Source organism: Tenebrio molitor, chromosome 5 (assembly GCF_963966145.1).
Source record: "Tenebrio molitor chromosome 5, icTenMoli1.1, whole genome shotgun sequence".
NCBI lineage: Eukaryota > Metazoa > Arthropoda > Insecta > Coleoptera > Tenebrionidae > Tenebrio > Tenebrio molitor.
The window spans coordinates 20,065,636-20,084,512 of record NC_091050.1 but is presented as its reverse complement, the minus strand read 5'-3'; the positions used below and the strand labels follow the sequence as shown (position 1 = coordinate 20,084,512).

The window sequence follows — 18,877 nt, the reverse complement described above, 5'->3', positions numbered from 1 at the left end:
CAAATCACTGTCAAAATAAGTAGGTATGTCATATAAATCAATTATCTAACTACATATTTAGCAATTATTTATCTCGTCGACTCATCGTGCATTCTAAATACAGGGTTATTGTAAATGATTGTAGTCGAAGTAGGCCATGCCCATGTTATTTTGCACTCAATTTAAAGGCGGCCTTACACCAAGGCAACAATTGGCAACATGTTGCCTGCAGAAAATGTTGCAGGCAACATGTTGCCAATTGTTGCCTTGGTGTAACGCCGCCTTTACTCCCGTGTGTGAACGGTGTGTACTCACTTATTCACATCATTTTGATGTTTTCTTATGTGGAGCGGCAACCATAAATTTTACATTCAGTTTTCACGCCTACTTCGACTACAATCATTTATAATAACTTCGTATAATTTAATATAAGATACCGAGTGACTATAAATTAATGTGCCTTTTTTTCTTAAGTTGGGAATATTTTTCAAAAATTACTTTGGCGAACTTGATATACTAATCAGCACATTATCGTACGTACGTCACAATTATCGCATCACTTTGTTTCTTAAGTATACAGGGTGCGTCTACTAAAACTTTATATCCGAATATCTTTTTTAATTATCAATTAAGGTAAACAATATTTAGCAATATTATATATCTCAATGACTTCTTGACATGTGCTTAACAAAAGTTAACGAAACCTGCAAGGATACAGAGCTATTTGAAAAATAAGCGCAGTAATTTTTTTTTTTTTTTGGCTTTTTCTCAGATTATGGAGTATAACATATTCAGCTGTGGCCTCTGTATCTCCCTGTATAGTTTTTATTACATTTTTACTGATGACTACACAATAAATTAGTGTTAAAAAGAACTAATTTTCCAGCTGTATTCAAAACAGAGCTTATGCCTAAAAAGTTGTTACGAATTTGTTTCACAGATTACTCATTTTTGAGCAAATAATTTGACGGGGCATTGTTATCTTATTTAAAATTCTTTTATTTCTGAACTATTCGGTAAAATACAATAAAAATTCAAATAGGTATGTATGTACAAACCCCGGTGTAGGTACGTCTGCATCCTAGGGATCAGTCTTCTCTGGAAAAATTTACTTAAACTATTTTATGCACGATTATATTATAATTTGACAATTATGCACAAATTTTCTTGACATAAACGTCTCTTTATGGCCCACGGATCACTTTATGCCCGTGGGCCATAAAGATATGTCAAATAAAAGTCAAAAACATTTTTGGTGAAATTAGGAAAAAAATTGCCACTTAACTTAAATTACCTAATCCCGAATGATGATTATTCGATACTGGACACTCATTTCTGCCGCTTTCTCATCCTCGTTTGTCATTTCGTTAATGAATTTATAACCGAAAATTGCAATTGGCATAATGGCTACGGGTGTTTTCACTGTTCCCAAGGTTACGCGCAAAACCAAAAATTTGACGGGAGCACTACGCGATGCAAACATCCCGTGGTGTGGGCAGACATTTATTTATTAATTTTTGTTAAATTTAGGGTGTTAGGTCTTAATCGTGCATAAAATAGTGTATGTACTGCGGGCGTGAACTGGCTTTTATGTCCTTCAGCGTGTTTTTCACACCTCAGGCCATAAAAGCCCTCTTAGGCCCTTTATACATAAATAACTATTAAAGTAAGTTTTCAATAAAACGAATTTAAATGTTATTAATTTTATTTTTTAAACAATGAATCATGGGGTACCCGGTACCCTCCTAATTTTTTTGTTTTTATTTATAAAAGTGGCTATTATGGAAGTGCGTGCATGAAGCTTAAAGAGGGGGTGAAGGTGAATAAATAATTTAAGCATATCCTAAATAATAACAATTAAAATATCTGCAATAAATTCAACAATGTAACACAATTAGCACCAACGAAAATTTAAAAAATGTACTCAAAATAATTATAACTAAATAAGATGCTCAAAATTTATTTCGACCATTAACTTCCACACATCTTTCAATTCTGGAATAAAAACTCCGTGAAGTTGCAGTTGCAGGATCATTTCATATGGATGAAATTTCAAAGACTTTAAAGTTCTAAAGGTGCAAATCCACGATGAGATATTTTCATGCAATTTTGGTCTCATGATACAAAAATTTCACGAACAACTAAATTTCATTATGGAAACACTCGTGAGAGACATGAAGCACTGAAACATAGCACGAGATATTGTCTCCTGCAAATTGTTCGTGAAATGTTTGTATCATGAGACCAAAATTGCATGAAAATATCTCATCGTGGATTTGCACCTTTATAATCGTGCTTTGTGAGACATTCAGTGTAGCCGCTACTGCTCTTGTGCTTGTGTGTGGATTTTCAGTTACCTAATCAACAACGGCATTTTGAAAGTTAATATTTTTGGGGAGTGCATCCCTTACTCGTGGCAATTCTTTAACACTGCCAGTATCTTCAAACAGCTGTACAATTCATCTGATATTCATTTCGGAAAATTTATCATTTTGTTGACGGGCCTGAAGAATTCTTGCTGCGGCTCGATAGCACCTGTGACACTCTCCATACGTAAAAATAATATTAATTTTCTCTTGCTGTGAGAACAACATCTTGTATAAAAGATTATTTCAAAGATTTCACAAACTTTTTAACTTTGACGTTGTCAAATAATAATTTTTTTTTTGTAAATCAGTAAGCCGTGAAGTACTTTTTTACGTAAATACACAGTGGTGAATGAAGTCTGGAAATTGTCTTTATTTAACATTAATTTATTGGTCAATAATAAGCACTAGGATGATTGTTAGGCAGAAAATCTACACAGAAACATTTGATGTGCATGTTAAAAGTTATAATGTTAGAAAATGCTGAAAATAAATGTTTTTCATTAATTTTTTTCTTGAATATTCCTCTTCTGTCCAGATCCTTGTTAATTTTTGTAGTGCCTATGTAAATAGGGCAATGCAGCCTTTATTAAGACTAAATATCATTGAGCAGTCAATTAAAATAACGAAGATATTCAAATATAAAGTTTAAGCAGACGCACCCTGTATAGCAAATGGTCTGCAAACATTTAAATTTAATTTTTAATCTTTAATTCATCTAGGGACTTGGCTCGTTTTAAGGCTTTGCAATGCAGAGAATCAGGATCTTGGTTACATGCAATACCTTCTCCTAATATTGGTACTCTTTTAGATAACACTTCCTTCCAAGTTTGTATTGGTTTAAGATTGGGTTGTAATCTTTGTACACCTCATATTTGCAAATGCAATGCGAAAGTTGATGAAATTGGTATTCACGGTCTAAGTTGTTCCAAAAGCAGTGGTAGATTTTCAAGACACACTGAAATTAATTCTATTATCAACCGGTCTTTGACTTCTATTCATGTTAATTCAACTTTAGAACCAAACGGACTATCTCGTGATGACGGAAAACGCCCTGATGGGATGACTTTAGTACCGTGGAATAAAGGTCAACCTTTGGTTTGGGACGTTACTGTCGTAGATACACTTGCAGACAGTTACGTATTGAAAACATCTGAAGTCTCAGGTTTTGCCGCTGAAATGGCTTGCAAACGCAAACATAAAAAATATCGTTCAATTATTTCGTCAAACTACATATTTAAAGGTTTAGCCTTTGAAACCTTAGGCCCTTGGTGCAAAGAAACAATAGATTTCATTAATGTCATCGGAGACCGACTTATCGCGGAATCAGGGGATTCAAAATCTAAGAAATTCCTTTTTGAGAGGATTTCCCTTGCCATTCAACGTGGAAACGCTGCAAGCATTCGGGGCACTTTTCCAGATTCCGCATTATTATCGGAAATTTTCGCATTGTAAATTAAAAATGTTATTTTATGTTAAATTTTAATAAATAATTTTTAAGAAGATTTCAACCTATATTGGAATGATAATTGATTTTTGCAATGCTTGTGTTAATTTTTGTTGAATGTATGCAAGACATTGCAGAACCATCTCGTTTACCACAATACTTTAGAGCGAATTAATCAATGACTGTAACTCCTTATGTTGATATGTGCAATATGGATTTTATACAATTCCATTCTCGGAAGGATAACAAAGAAAAAAAAAAAGTTAAAGTTCAAATTTTACACGTATACAGAGTGTCCCAGAACTGGCTCCCCAGAGAAAAAAGGGAGCCTTAGGGCGAATATATTAACGTGTATTTTGAAGAAAAAAAGTCCTATCTCAAATGATAACCGAGAAAAGACATTCCGAAGTTGACCAATGAGAGTTGAGCATCATTAAGGTGGAATAATCGCAATTTTGCGTTGCCTAGGTTTCCTTTTTATCCGTAAACCTCTATAATTATGTCCATTAGATTTGGTCCACTACATTTATTAGAATGATTGTTTACGTCAGTTTGACATTTGTTATACAATTTCGCTGCGATATTTAATTCAAGTGTATCATTTAACATGTATTCTTCCTCTGAGTACGTAGATATGATTCTTACTTTTGCGCGATGTGGGAACAATGCACGTGAAGCAGTAAGGTTGTACCGTGAACAATTTCCACAAAGACAAAGTCATCCGGATCATAAAACAATCCTGAAATTAATCGCTCGGGGTCGAGAAACGGGTCAGATGCAGCCAGTTCGAAGAAGAAGTTAGGGGTACTCCAAGAAATGTAAGGACTGTCGAACACGAGGAAGCCGTATTGAATGTCTTTGAGGAAGACGGCACCCGGAATATTCGAACAGTTTCTCGTGAAATGGGTTTATCCAAGAGTTCGGTGCAGAGAGTTCCAGCTGATAATAGGAGGCATCCGTACCACTATATAGGAGTACAACATCTTCTGCCAGAGGATTATCCAATTAGGCGAGAGTTTTATCTATGGTTAATAAACCAAAACGATGCTCCACACTTCTTGTCACGGATACTGTTTTCTGATGAGTCGCTATTTTGCCGGTAAGGTTGTTCCAATTATCACAACCTTCATATCTGGGCAGAGGAAAATCCAAGAGAATTATTTCCCAGAGGTTTTCAACATAGGTTTTCTGTTAATTTGTGGACTGGGCTATTAGGCGATCGTTTGGCAAGTATAAGCGTGGTGGATCCTTCCATTTGTTAAAATTCCGAATCCCCGGCTCTAAATTGGACCGTTTCAATTCCCCGTAAGATTAACGGGGGCAAGATATGCTCAGTTCATTGGCACAGAGCTACCTGATTTACTTGAAATTGTACCTCTTGCTTATCGCATAAATGACTGGTTCCAACATTTTAGCAGAAACGTTCGGGAAATTTTGGATAACCAATATCCACAGCGCTGGATCGGTCGAGGAGGCCCGCATCATTGGCCTGCCAGGTCTCCAGATCTAAATCATTTATCGGCGGCCCATAAATTCAGAGGCTGATCTAAGATTTCGAATTCAGGAGGCTTTGTTTCAGTTACTGAAGAAATGATAACTAACGCTACTACAAGAAGTTTGTTACGTAGAGCACAATTGTGCATACAAATGAATGGTGGTCATTTCGAACATCTGCTTTAACATTGTTACCTATTTAAATAAATGGTTCTTTTCAGAATCGCCATTTTTATTGTTTTATTTCGAATTTTGCAATTGTCAAGTCTTGATGTGGATGACAGATAAACGTCAACGAATTTTTATATCGGAAAACGTCAAAATTCCAGTTGTCCAAACATTTTATTGATTTGTGCGATATCAGAGATTTTTTGTTGTTGTTTAGCAACCGATCGGATTTTTTAGTAACACCTGAGGACGAGCTTCCGGGATTGGTGAAATTAAAAACTTTATAACTCGGTAATTTGAGCTAGCACAAAATTTATTTTAGTCAATTTGGGGTCTCTTTTGTTGTCGGCACATGCCTGTTTTCTCTGGGGAGCCAGTTCTGGGACACCCTGTATACTGGGTGCCCCAAAATTCGCGGAACAACTCAATGAGGCAATGTCAACTCATGTTAGAAAATAATTTATTTTAAATAATAAAAAAGATTTTGACTATTTGTCTTTTACTAACCAGTGGCCTAATAATTTTGAACGGTTGTGATCAGGTTTGCAATTATTTTGTCCATTATTTCCAGCATTTCCAAGTAGTAATTTTATGTTCGTTTTACCTCAAATAGCGTACGGCAACACGGCTTTGATTTTTCCCTCTCATTTCCAAGGATACAATAAAAATGAAATATTTGCAGACTATTGGGATGCATAGAAGGTTTTTAAATGTTGCCACATTTAGTGTAACGAATAGGTCCATATCTTTTACAAAAAAGAAGATTTATTTTTTTAAACATTTTTACCTGATCTCATAATGACTACTTAACAACGTACTACTACGTTGTTTCGCGGAACAACTTAGCAGTACGTTGTTAAGTAGTCATTAAAATATCAGGTAAAAATAGCTATTTATGCACCAAGGGCGTTACAACGATGATTACGCCCGGAGAACGATGAATCCAGCTCGACGGCTTTAGCCCGAGAGATGGATATCGTTCGATGGGCGTAATCATTCGGTGACGCCGTGGTGCATCAAGATTTTATTTTTCACTATACGTGTTCTTTAAAAAAAAAAATTGGCATCTTTGCAATTATGAATTGATGAGGGCCTTATGAATTGATTACGCCCGCTTATTCTTATTAGTACGCCCTGTTTTATTCCCCGGTTGTTATGGACATGTTTACGTATTTCGTATCCTAGGAGTTATCATGCAATTATAATAAAGTGAAAAATAAATAAATCTTCGTTTTGGTCGAAGATATGGACTTATTCGTTACACTAAATGTGGCAACATTTAAAACATTCTATGTATCCCAATAGTCTGCAAATATTTCATTTTTGTTGTATCCATAGAAATAGGGAAGAAAAATCAAAGCCATGTTGCCGTACGTTATTTTAGGTGAAACGGACATAAAATTACTATTTGGAAATGCTGGAAGTAATGAAGAAAATAATTGCAAAGCTGTTCACAATCGTTCAGAATTATTATGCCAATGGCTAGGAAAAGGCAAATAATGAAAATTTTTTTTCTAATATTTAAAATAAATGAGATCAAAGCTGTACCTTTTGAGCCCCCATATCTTCAAATTTAAGAGGTATAGAATTTTTTTTTTTATTTTCTCATTATTTTCTAACATGAGTTGATATTGCCACATTGAGTTGTTCCGCGAATTTTGGGGCACCCAGCAGTGGCGGCTCGTGAATCCGTAAATGGGGGAGGCAGGTTTTGACAAGATTAAAAAATTGTACAATCAAAATCAATAATTAATCTTTTAATTATATCGCGATTATGTTTAACGTAAAGATTATGAGACTCAATGTGAATTTTTCTCGCATCATCTAATGCTGTTGTTACATTTAATCTGCCTAGTAACTGAAACTTGCACACTTGGATTAATGTGTTCTTTAATCTTTAGACTTTCCATGCTTTTCACTTGAAGGGAATACATTTTTTAAATTACTGTATCCTAATTTGCACCATACGGAATTTTCTGATCGCTTATTAAAAAGTATACGCTGCCAGGAATACAAGTTATTACCTACATTACTTTCTGTGAGCCACTTACAAATACGAGTATTATCTCACGAAGCATTAAAACACCATTTTGACCTACCTGCAACGGTTTGCAAATTTGGAAGATCGGGACGTGGTCTCCCCAATTCTTTTATAAATAATTTGTCTTGATAATTATTCAATAAATTAAAAGCGTACCTGGTGAACAAGTATTCTAATTCTACACGACTAGACGTGAAAAACCTCTGAAAAAAAACCCTATTCACCTACAGTCTGGCCAGGGATTTGAACCCCGAACCTCCCGAATTTGATATCCACGCAGCCACTGTGCTCGGTTCTGACGCAGGCGTGTTTGATGCCGGAGGTATACTTCCCTTGCCCTGCATTTAACGCTTGCTATTTGCAAACTTCAAGGTCAATCTCGTGTGGATAAATCCAATGGATCTTGGTCAGCTGGGGGAGGTAAAGACACGGTCTGCCTCCGGCCACGTTTGCATGCAATATAGAACGATACAATTGGACGCGTTTATACGTACAGTCGATGGACAAATAAAACTGGGACAAAAATGACAATCACGTAAGTCAAAATTTACAAATTTGTATCGTTTAATTACGGCTTTATCATAAATAGGTTAACTTTGGTATGACATATTATATAGACACTGACATCTGCGAAATATACATATTGACAATTCAATGGTCTGATTTACATAGATTAAATTTTAAGTGTCCCAGTTCTATTTGTCCACGGACCGTACCTACATCAGAAATTTGTCATTTTGTCTGTTATGTACCCGTTTTCTGTTATTTTAAATATTGTTGCATTCATCTTGTCGTTTATCTTTGTGATGTACTCAACTAGTTAATCTCTTGTACTTCGTTAAACTTAGTTTCTGTCCTTTTGGATTCGTTTCATTTTTTTTCCATTAAAGTTATTACAGACATTTTTTAAATAAAAGGTATTTTGCGTCCCTCACATGTGTGTTTTATTTGTGGCACTCTTCCAACTGGAACCCTCACCGTTTGCATTCCGAACCTTTTTCGGCCAAAAGAAAATCACAACGTAGGGCTCCTCCGATTCGATGACGATCACGACCACATTTGTTACCGTTTTGCGCAGGTTCAAATATTTGGCGGAAAAGTAATGTATTCAAATCATTACAGTCTTTTCGTTTTCGAGATAAAAATAATTGAAAATTTGGTCAAAATTTGCTGTACGCTAATGAGTTAATCGGTTTTAAAAAGGTAATTCTGGTTACTTGGCTGCAATTTCTTTAGCAACGGTGCCTGTAACACCTATGACATGTGTCAAGTTTAATTTTAAATTTGCGAATTTTTCAAAAAGTTATGAAATTCACAAAACAAGAATACGCCGATTTGCATTTAGTCTATGGCGAAACACGTGGTAATTCAAGACCAGCAAGGCGACCATACGGCGAGCGTTTTCCTGAAGGAGTCCTTCCGTCCCGTTGTACTTTTGTGGAGCTACATCTGCATTTATGTGAGGTTGGTTCTGACTGATTCCAATACGATGGCGTCCCCGATCCTCCCCTCTGGATTTTAATTTTTGGACTACACGAAAGATTTGGTATACGAAGTTGAAATAATAATAATAATAATAATAATAATTCAATTTATTAAAGGATACACAACCACATTACATTTATAAACCAGAATATAGCCTAAGGGAGTCCGTTTCGGCTAAGGGACGCGAGGGTCGCGGGTTCGATTCCGACCCAGGGCGAAATTAAAAAATTAAAAAAAAAGGCTATATTGTCTCGTGATTCGGAAGTCACGTTAAGCCATTGGTCCCGGTCTATTGAGTTGTTGGATGCCCCTCATAGATTTGTAAACCAGTCCTACACTGTGTAACAATTTTTTTTTTAATTTTATAATAATTCAATTTATTAAAGGATACACAACCACATTACATTTACATTTATAAACCAGAAAGTTGTTTGGAAAATGACAATTACAAATTATATTTTGATCGCACAGTTTTAACTGACATTCACATTCAGCATAACAGACCAGACGTTATTATTTTAAATAAACAACAAAAGCAAGCATATTTTTTAGATATAGCTGTTCCAAATTCCCATAATATATAACATATAACACAAAAATTAATAAATATTTAGAGCTCTCCGTTGCTATGAGAAATCTTTGGAGTTTAGAAAAAATTTCTATTTTACCACTTATAATTTCAGCAACGGGAATAGTATCGCAATCTCTTTTTAAAAATTTAAAAATTCTGGATTTAGAGAACAAATTGGTAGTTGAAATTCAAAAAGGTATATTATTGTACTCATGTCATTTCGTGAGGAAATTCCTTAACATTGACACAGAACATAATACTCAACAAAGTCAAAATGCGGAGGCGAGACGCCGGTAATTATGTTGATAAGCACTGCACTATTACTTGATAGTAATATCCGTAATAGTGTATGTACTCCGGCAAAATTGACGTGCCGCCGGGTGGCGGAGGGATTGGATTATAATAATTTTATTCATGCTTCCAGTACATACATAATGTAATAGCATCGTCATAAATTAAATAGATTTAAAATACTAATACATATAACAATATTGGCACAATGTGGGTACAAGTACATACCGGGTATCAACCACCAAACCTGGCCATAGGCACATTACACATATTAAAATAATATATGAGTTGCTATGAAACATTATTGTTTCGTCAAATTTGCCCAGTAATACTGCTCTGTGATCGTTCTTCCCTTTTCCAAATTTCAAAAGTATTTCTACTTTCTACGTTACCTACATCAAAAGTTTCCTGATGGCATTGTTTGTATGGATGATAATTATAGCTGTCAATGTGACATTACACAATAATATATTTCATAGCAACTCATATTATTTTAATATGTGTAATGTGCCTATGGCCAGGTTTGGTGGTTGATACCCGGTATATGCGTAAATGACATCACAAATATTTATTATCACTAACGCGTATTTACAATAAAGTCAACATATTATACAAAAGGCCAACTCCAGAAACGCGTAACAGACGCCGCGAACCAGATTCGTAAGAACCCAGAAATGCTCAATTCTGTTTATGAAAATTGGTACCCTTCGTACTCAAATGTGCTTAAATGCCAACGGAAGGCACACAGAACATTTATTATAAAATAATTTTTCTAGTCTAGTTTACCTTTCATTAGTTAGTAGATATTCTCAGTTAGAGTTGAAAGTAGGAAAATGTAAAGTGTAAATAAATTTATTCCATACATTATTTTGGCTATTTAATCACAATTAAGACGACACTTTTATTACACGGTTCTTCCACAATTTTGCACACACTACTTCTACATTTATTTACACATTGAGGAACACCACTTTATTTATTACTCATTCATCTCAGTCTACAAAATCAGCTTTTGTACCTAAATAAGCTGGTGAATTAACGCACACAGTGTACAGCGTTTTCAATAAATGTCATTTATTTGATTTACATAGTTTGTCAGATTTGAGATTTGTCACAAACGATTCAGGCACCTATGTTGCTTAGATACTGTCATCCTTACAAACACCAACAATTAATTCCTGAGTAGGTACGTATTTTTGTGGTCAGCAGCGTCGAATGGGTGTGGATAGGGGTTAATTTATCCCCATTATTTTGGATCTAATGAAAAGGAGTTTTTTTGGACTTGTTAGATCCTTCTAATAAAGATTTTTTTTTGGCAGGTTATATCGGGACCAGCCTGTATATAGGTATATATGTTATACGATAATTGTTGTGGGGAGTGTATTTGACCTTGAAGAGTTCAATATAAAATGAATGGACTTTAATGTAATATACATTCCAATTTTAAATTACAACTACATATTTTAATTAATTGATAACATAATTACATAACATTTTTGATTTACAATGCAAAAATTTCACATAATAAATAATAGAATAAATTGTTTTTTATTACACCTGAATCATAATCACTGTTTTTGACACTCAAATGCGTGCTAAAATAGTTATTTAAGATATAAGTGTAAAAAGTTATCCTTTATTGCACGAACGGGTTTAAAATACGACCGAGGTACGAGGGAGTATTTTAAAGAATGTGAGTGCAACAAAGGAACTTTTTACACGTATGTCTTACAACATTTTATCTACGATCATAACCTTTTACTTTTAGTAATTATTTTATTTGTGATTTTTTAAATTGTGACAATGTGACAACTACATCAGCGTGCGTTGATCGCCACGTGCTACCTGCGTTGTTTAGCACCCAGTTTGTAAACAAAGTGTACGAATTTAAGACGCCATTTGTAAAGTGGAAACAAATTTTTGAAAAAATGTGTGAAAACAATGAAGAAAATATTCCCCCGGAAGTATTTGAAGCTGCACGTAAAGCTACTTTAAATTTACTACCCCAAAAGTCTCGCCAACAGTACGAACTGGTGTTCAAGAAGGAACAAGGTCGAAATGAATGTAACGGAAAATGTGTGTCTAGCTTATTTTGCTGACAGGGCTAAACATGTAAAACCATCAAGTCTTTGGTCGGAATACTCTATGGTAAAGTCTTCGCTGCTGATAAAAAAAAACATCGACCTTAAACATTTTTTTAAATTAACTGCGTTTATGAAACGGCAATCGGCAGGCTATCAATGTAAGAAGTTTAAAGTATTCAGCAAGGACCAAATTTACAAATTTATTAATGAAGCACCAGACGAAACATACTTGATGATGAAGGTAAATAACTTCATTGTAATTATTTTCAATTAATTATAATATTCTAAAACTGCAGGTCGTGTCTATTTTTGGAATTGCAGGCGCGTGTAGAAGGGAAGAGTTTCTCAAGATGAGCACTAAAGATATAGAAGACACTGGTTCTATCTTAGTAGTGAAAATACCTGACACGAAAACCAATAAACCCCGAACTTTTGTCATTGATGGAAGAGATCATGACATCAAAAATATGGTTGAAATTTATAGAAGATATGTCTCCCTTAGACCTTCACATACAAAACATGAGCGATTATTTGTTTTTTATCGAAATGGAAAATGTTCCACCCAACCAGTCGGGATTAATACCTTTGGAAAAATACCTAGTGACATTGCTAAATATCTTGGCTTGACAAATCCACATGAGTATAGTGGTCACACTTTTAGAAGGTAATTATTATAAACTCGTATATTATACACTCATATATTATTTACTATTATCATTAGATCCTCTGCCACCATCCTTATCGATGCTGGAGGAGACATATTATCTCTAAAGAGGCATGGAGGATGGAAGAGTACGACCGTGGCAGAGTCGTATGTGGAGGAATCCTTAGCAAATAAGATTTCCATTTCCAATAGAATTTTGGGGATAGGAGAAAATCAGCCTAGTACTTCTTCTACTACTCGTGCGGAAAATGAAATGGGTACATCTTCTCAACTGCCAAGCACTGCCAAATCCTCACAGCCTCAAGTACCAAACTCTTTACCGAAGATTATTGTTAAAAATTGCACCAACTGTAAAGTGGATGTACTATCGGTGGACATTAAAACCTGGGACACCCAAAATTTGCTCATTGTATATCAGACTTTTGAATTGTCACTCAAAATAAAAATTGTCAGTATTTAAAATTAACTCTTTGAACGTAAGAGATGCTAGATCAATTGTGTTATTATATAAAATCATTGTCAATGAAAAGAACGTTAAAGAACTGAACTTTAACTTGGTGTTTCTGACAATATGTCATAATTTTTATAACCTTGTTTGTAAAAAGCCAAATTTACCCAATGTATATTTCTGATTTTTGACTTTATACAATTGTGACGTTTGTCCCAGGTTTTTATGTCCACCGATAGTACATATAGGGAAGAATTAATTCTTTTAATAGTAAATATGTATCTATGTTTTGTTAATACCAACACTCTGTATATTAAATCACTGATCTCTAGAGGTCAGTGATATTAAATAAATATAAAAATCGTTATTACAGATTTCTTCTTTTTTGACATAATCGTGCACTAAAAATTTTATAACACTATTTTCTTGTTTGACATAATCGTGGACTAAAAGTTTTATGGCACGATTCCGTCAATTCACTAAACGTCAACTTTGGCAACGATTTTTAGTGCAAAAAGTGCCTACTTTTTACATGATCGTAGATAAAGGGCCTTTAAAACACTATAGCTTTAATGGTTGCTTAGGTTCATCTACATTTTGAACAATGATAAATAGACATTTATACACAATTTATGATAGCAACGAAACAACAACAATTGACCATTTCTATATCTTACGATTAATGACACAGATTACTTCGGAAAAGGTATTTTAATTTACTTTTTTTGTTATAACTTTCAGATTGCAGTGGAGGTATTGTAACGATCCAAATAGGTTCCCTAATTTAGAAATTTAAGAGTTTTAATTTTTAAAATAATTTCAACAAAACATTTTAAAAGCCCCGTTTAATATATTGTTGATAAACACGCCAAGATACAGCTCCTGATTTTTTATCTTCTCTGTACACATTTAATCTGTTCTCTCCTTCACTTACTAATTTGCTGTCCACATCTGTATCCTCTCCTTCCCTCTGGTCATTCTCTCTTAAAACGTTTTCAGTAGGTGTTTCGTTTTCTATTTTTTCAGTTGCTTCGGATGAAGCATTTATTGATACTCTGGAGACATTCTGATTCATATTGATTACATTATCAGCCTGACAGATGACAGATAACACATTATGTGTTATTAGCACAACTAGTTTATCAGCCAAAAACTTCTTAATGCAATTTTTGAATACGAAATCGGCAACCAATGGATCTAGACTAGACAAACAATCATCTAGGAGATAAATATCACTTTCTCTGTAAATTGCTCTCGCTAAACTGATCCTGGTTCTTTGTCCTTTGCTTAAGTTAATACCACGATCTGCCACAACAGTACCATCACCAAATTCAAACGAATTGAAATCGTGATATAGGGCACAAACTTGCAACACTTGCTGGTAACGTTGTACGTTGTATCTTTCCCCAAAGAGAATGTTCTGTTTGATTGTCGAAGGAAACAACCACGAATCTTGTGAAGCATATGATATTTTACCTTCAATGAGTAAACCACCTTCACTTATTTCGTATTGTTTTAACAAAGTCAGTACCAGTATTTCTAGTTAACACTGTTAAACCTTTTTTAAGGTCGAAGTCAACATCACTCAGAATTTCTTTATCAGCCACTGTGACTGTGACATTTCCTAAAGAAATGTGTGGTTCCTTCACTTCAGATTTATATTCTTCCATATTCCTTTTGCTACTAATTATTCTTAATAGTATTTGAATTCTTTTGGCAGCCGCAATGAATTCTGACGTGTGGAACATTCCATACGGTATAAGAATCACCAAGGTAAAAGTTACACCTTGAAAACAACCAACGACAAAGTACATAAGTTTAGCTGTGATTGTTGATCCCGACCATATATAGGTCATTATTACCAAATATAATGTAAAGTGTTGAACTAATGTTGCTGAAACCGTTGTAAGGAACAACTTCATGAACATTTTGTGCAAAGTGCGCATTTCATCCCTGCAAAAAAGAATCCATCAATAAGTTTGTTAAAGAAATTAGAAATGCGTCTATATTGTACTTTCTAGTATGATTGGTAGCTCTACTTCGGTATTTGTCCCAGACATACATTTTTGTAGTTTTCATAGTCGACAAGACCTTTTGGGTGCTGCGTATTCTTTTATCAGTTTTTTTGGATGTTTCGATCTTTAAACAAACAACCTTCCACACCACATAAACTAAAAGAATATGTTATCGCTAGTTAAAGACACTTTTGTAAATCTGTACCTTGCCAAGGTATATACAGGGTATATGTGAAAAGCAAGACTAACATAGCAGACCCAATTTTTTGGTACATGTTATAACAAATTATAATTGTCGCGAGAAATCCTGTCCACGTTTCATTAAATAGTTCAAGGAAAAAATCAAATGTCATAACATCCCTCGTGATCAAAGTAGTGATTTTCCCAATTGGAGTGTTTCTCAGTTTGGAAGGATGCAGATTGAAAATTTCTACCGTACCGTGAACAATTTCCTCAAAGACAAAGTCATCCGGATCATTAAACAATCCTGAAATTAATCGCTCGGAGTCAGACGGGTCAGACGCAGCCAGTTCGAAGAGAAGTTGGGGGTGCTCCAAGAAATGTAAGGACTGTCGAACACGAGGAAGCCGTATTGAATGTCTTTGAGGAAGCCGGCACCCGGAGTATTCGAACAGTTTCTCGTGAAATGGGTTTATCCAAGAGTTCGGTGCAGAGAGTTCTAGCTGATAATAGGAGGCATCCGTACCATTACACACGAGTAGAACATCTTCTGCCAGAGGATTATTCAATTAGGCGAGAATTTTGTCTATAGTTAATAAACCAAAACGATGCTGATCCACACTTCTTGTCACGGATACTGTTTTCTGATGAGTCGCTATTTTGCCGGTAAGGTTGTGCCAGTTATCACAACCTTCATATCTGGGCAAAGGAAACTTATCTCCCATAGGTTTTCAACATAGGTTTTCTGTTAATTTGTGGACTGGGCTATTGGGCGATCGTTTGGCAAGTATAAGTGTATAATCCTAGAAATTCTACGTTTATACCTGAAAGGGCCGTTACCTCCACCCTTTATTATTAAATTATAATTAGTTTAATGTTGCTAATAAAGTCTACAAAGATATTTGGTTCAACATCTACAAGGAAGATAATTATTCATCACTGACTTACACTTAATTTTTTATTCACATAATTTTTTTTTTTGACACATTAAATTTAGTTTATTTTAGAACATATACATAATATATTTTTATTTTAAAATATAAAAATTTCTTCCAAATCGGGTGATTGGGGAATTGTCCCGAGAACTGATGCAGCATTACCCCGTTGAATTGCCAAACTTATTCTTTGGGTAAGATATAATGTCGATTTATTGTCATTTGACATGCTGCTTATTTTCTTCCCTAACAATGTAATAAATTTTTTTGCATCTGCTCCCCAAGGGCCTAAAGTTTCCACAGAAAATGGTAGAAAACAAAAGCGGGAGAAAAGTTCTTTATATTTAATTCTCTTGGCATCTTCACCCAAACATAATTTATTTATTTTTATTTTAAGTATTATTTACTACTACTCGAGGGCCAAAAACTTCAATTAATTCAATCCTCAAAAATATTCAATCCAGTTCCTTCGAATCGTTTTCGCATCCAATAATCGAATTGAGAAGTGAGATCAGGGGATATTACAGATTTGTATCCTCCCACTTTTCCGACTCTTATAAATGGTGAAATTAATTTGCCTCCGGCATTTTTCACATCTTGCATAATGCTTTCTTTGTTAACAGCTGGATTCTTTTTCATAGACTCAAATGAAACATGTTGTTGCAGTTTAAGACTATCTTCATTTGATAAGGTTTTTCCCAAAAGGTTTGCCACCTTTTGCAAAACTCCAGGCAAGCCTTTTTTCATCTCTTCGTATGTCAGAAACAAAATATTTGGTTCATGTTTTACATCCCAGAATGACATAACATGTTTGTGGAATGGTCTACGAAGTTAATTACGAATTAACTACAAAAATAAATGTTTAATGTTCACTTAACAGTTCTAAATTAAATTACTTTTATTGAAAAGAAATAACTTGCAAAACTCGTCAAACGTTCCTGTGTATTCTTCGTAGTTCGTACATTGGTGGTAATAGGAAATACAAGTATCCATTGGGTTTCTTGTTATATAAATAATCTAAAAAAGAACCAGAAAATCACAGAATCTCATCCAAAAATATCTTACTTTAGGTTTCTTTGTGGCGTTTCGAATTTGTTGCGGCAAAAGTGAAAAAGGCAAATGCGATTTGATTGTCCTTGGGTCGTTTAAACTTCGACAATAACCGATTGAATCTAAGGTGTAAGGTTCATTTGCAAAAACCGTACCAGAATTTTTTTCAAACAACATGGAGAATCTGAAAAACCTCTTAAGAAAAAGAAGGATTATATTAAGAAAACCTTACTCCAACATCCTGACTCTTTTATAACACTCTACTTTCGCTACCGCATAATCCAAATCGTGAGAAATTAACCAAGCAATTTCAGACATCCAGGTGGTTCCAGTTTTAGGGAAACCACATATCCATACGTCCGAATCATAAATTTCAAATGCATCAATTTCTTTTTTTAACTCCAAGTAACGCTCTGTCAAGAGAAAATCATTTACATTAACATAATCACGCCTGAAATTACACGTGAAAGTCTTTCGTAAAAGCTGATCGAGTTCAGCTTCGGATGGAACAGTTACACCACTCATTCTTACGTGGACACACACTTTAATGTATTATCTACTGAAAGCTGAATATTTTTTAGGTATAAATATTTATTTACTTTGTCCATAACGCGATAAGAAAATATAGTTATTTATCAGCTTGGCGCAATGAAATAAATGAATATACATATACAAGTATTTACGCAGTGGCGGCAAGATAGGCGCCGCCTACCCTGACTTTTTCCAAATGTATAAATTTATTCAAGTTAAAATTAATTTAAATATCAAACTATATTTATGTATACAGGCTGTTTGATAAAAAACGCCTCAACCCATAACTTTTTTGTAATCCGATTGTTTTCCACAGCACTCTTAAAAATTTTATAATAAGCTGAACCAAAAAAAAAGTTTTATTTTTATTTCAGTTAGCTATGAACCAAATGATAATTGATAACTTTCAATACATCATTAGATTCAGAAAAAAAAAACCTTACCAGACCAAGCCTAAGAAACTACATGTGTCCATTAAAAAAAAAAAGTTGACTATCGTTAGCTATTGAACATAACGCCAAAAAAATACATTTTATGGCTGTCTAGTAGCGCTTGAAAAACCATATCTTTGATTTTTTTGCTCATTGAAATCGGGTAATAAATAAAAAAGTTATGGGTTGAGGCGTTTTTCATCAAACAGCCTGTATATGTATTTTAACAACTCTGAAATGTAATTTTTCAATTTTATTTGTCAAATTAACGAATGCTTTATTTATTTGCAGCGCGCAATATGGGAGTCTCCGAAACCCTATAACTTTGCACTGGCTAAAGTCCTCGTCGAAAAATAGTCAATTTTGACTTAAATTCGTAGAGGGGTATGGAGGGAGTACTGCCTATGCCGGCAATGTAAAGGCAGGGGCACGTCGCGAGTCCTGTGCGGTGACCTTTTATGACGCCTTTTAAAATGACCGCCAGTACTTCGTGAAATTTCGTCGCGAGGGTCGTTGGGCATCAAATGCTTCATAGGCGTCGGTGTTAAGGTCACTAAATCAACACACTACGTGTTAAGGTAGCGCCATTAGTGATTTTATATATCTATCCTTGTCGCACAATAAACTCAATCTGGGGATAAACAAAACAGAGTCACGTTTGAAAATGTATAGTGTCACTAAAGACTGTTGTCATTTT

At 34.6% G+C, this 18,877-nt stretch overlaps 2 protein-coding genes and 2 long non-coding RNA genes across 8 annotated transcripts in view; 2 read left to right on the top strand and 2 right to left on the bottom strand.

Moving 5' to 3' along the window:
- Positions 1-18,877, top strand: part of LOC138132115 (sialin-like) — an 84,744-nt gene that overhangs the window by 36,468 nt on the left and 29,399 nt on the right. The gene's annotated exons all lie outside the window — the stretch shown is intronic.
- On the top strand, positions 11,446-13,405 carry LOC138131245 (uncharacterized). The gene is made up of 3 exons (XR_011159740.1): positions 11,446-12,167; positions 12,223-12,590; positions 12,648-13,405. It is a non-coding gene; the product is annotated as an uncharacterized lncRNA (long non-coding RNA).
- On the bottom strand, positions 14,859-15,637 carry LOC138130189 (uncharacterized). The gene is made up of 3 exons (XR_011159522.1): positions 15,259-15,637; positions 15,053-15,209; positions 14,859-14,991 (listed from the first exon to the last, which is right to left on the bottom strand). It is a non-coding gene; the product is annotated as an uncharacterized lncRNA (long non-coding RNA).
- Positions 16,302-17,800, bottom strand: LOC138131460 (luciferin sulfotransferase-like). Its single transcript, XM_069048476.1, has 4 exons — positions 17,451-17,800; positions 17,234-17,402; positions 17,058-17,185; positions 16,302-16,994 (listed from the first exon to the last, which is right to left on the bottom strand). Exons 1-4 carry the CDS (start codon positions 17,741-17,743, stop codon positions 16,607-16,609), a joined length of 978 nt encoding a protein of 325 aa, XP_068904577.1. The 5' UTR covers positions 17,744-17,800; the 3' UTR covers positions 16,302-16,606.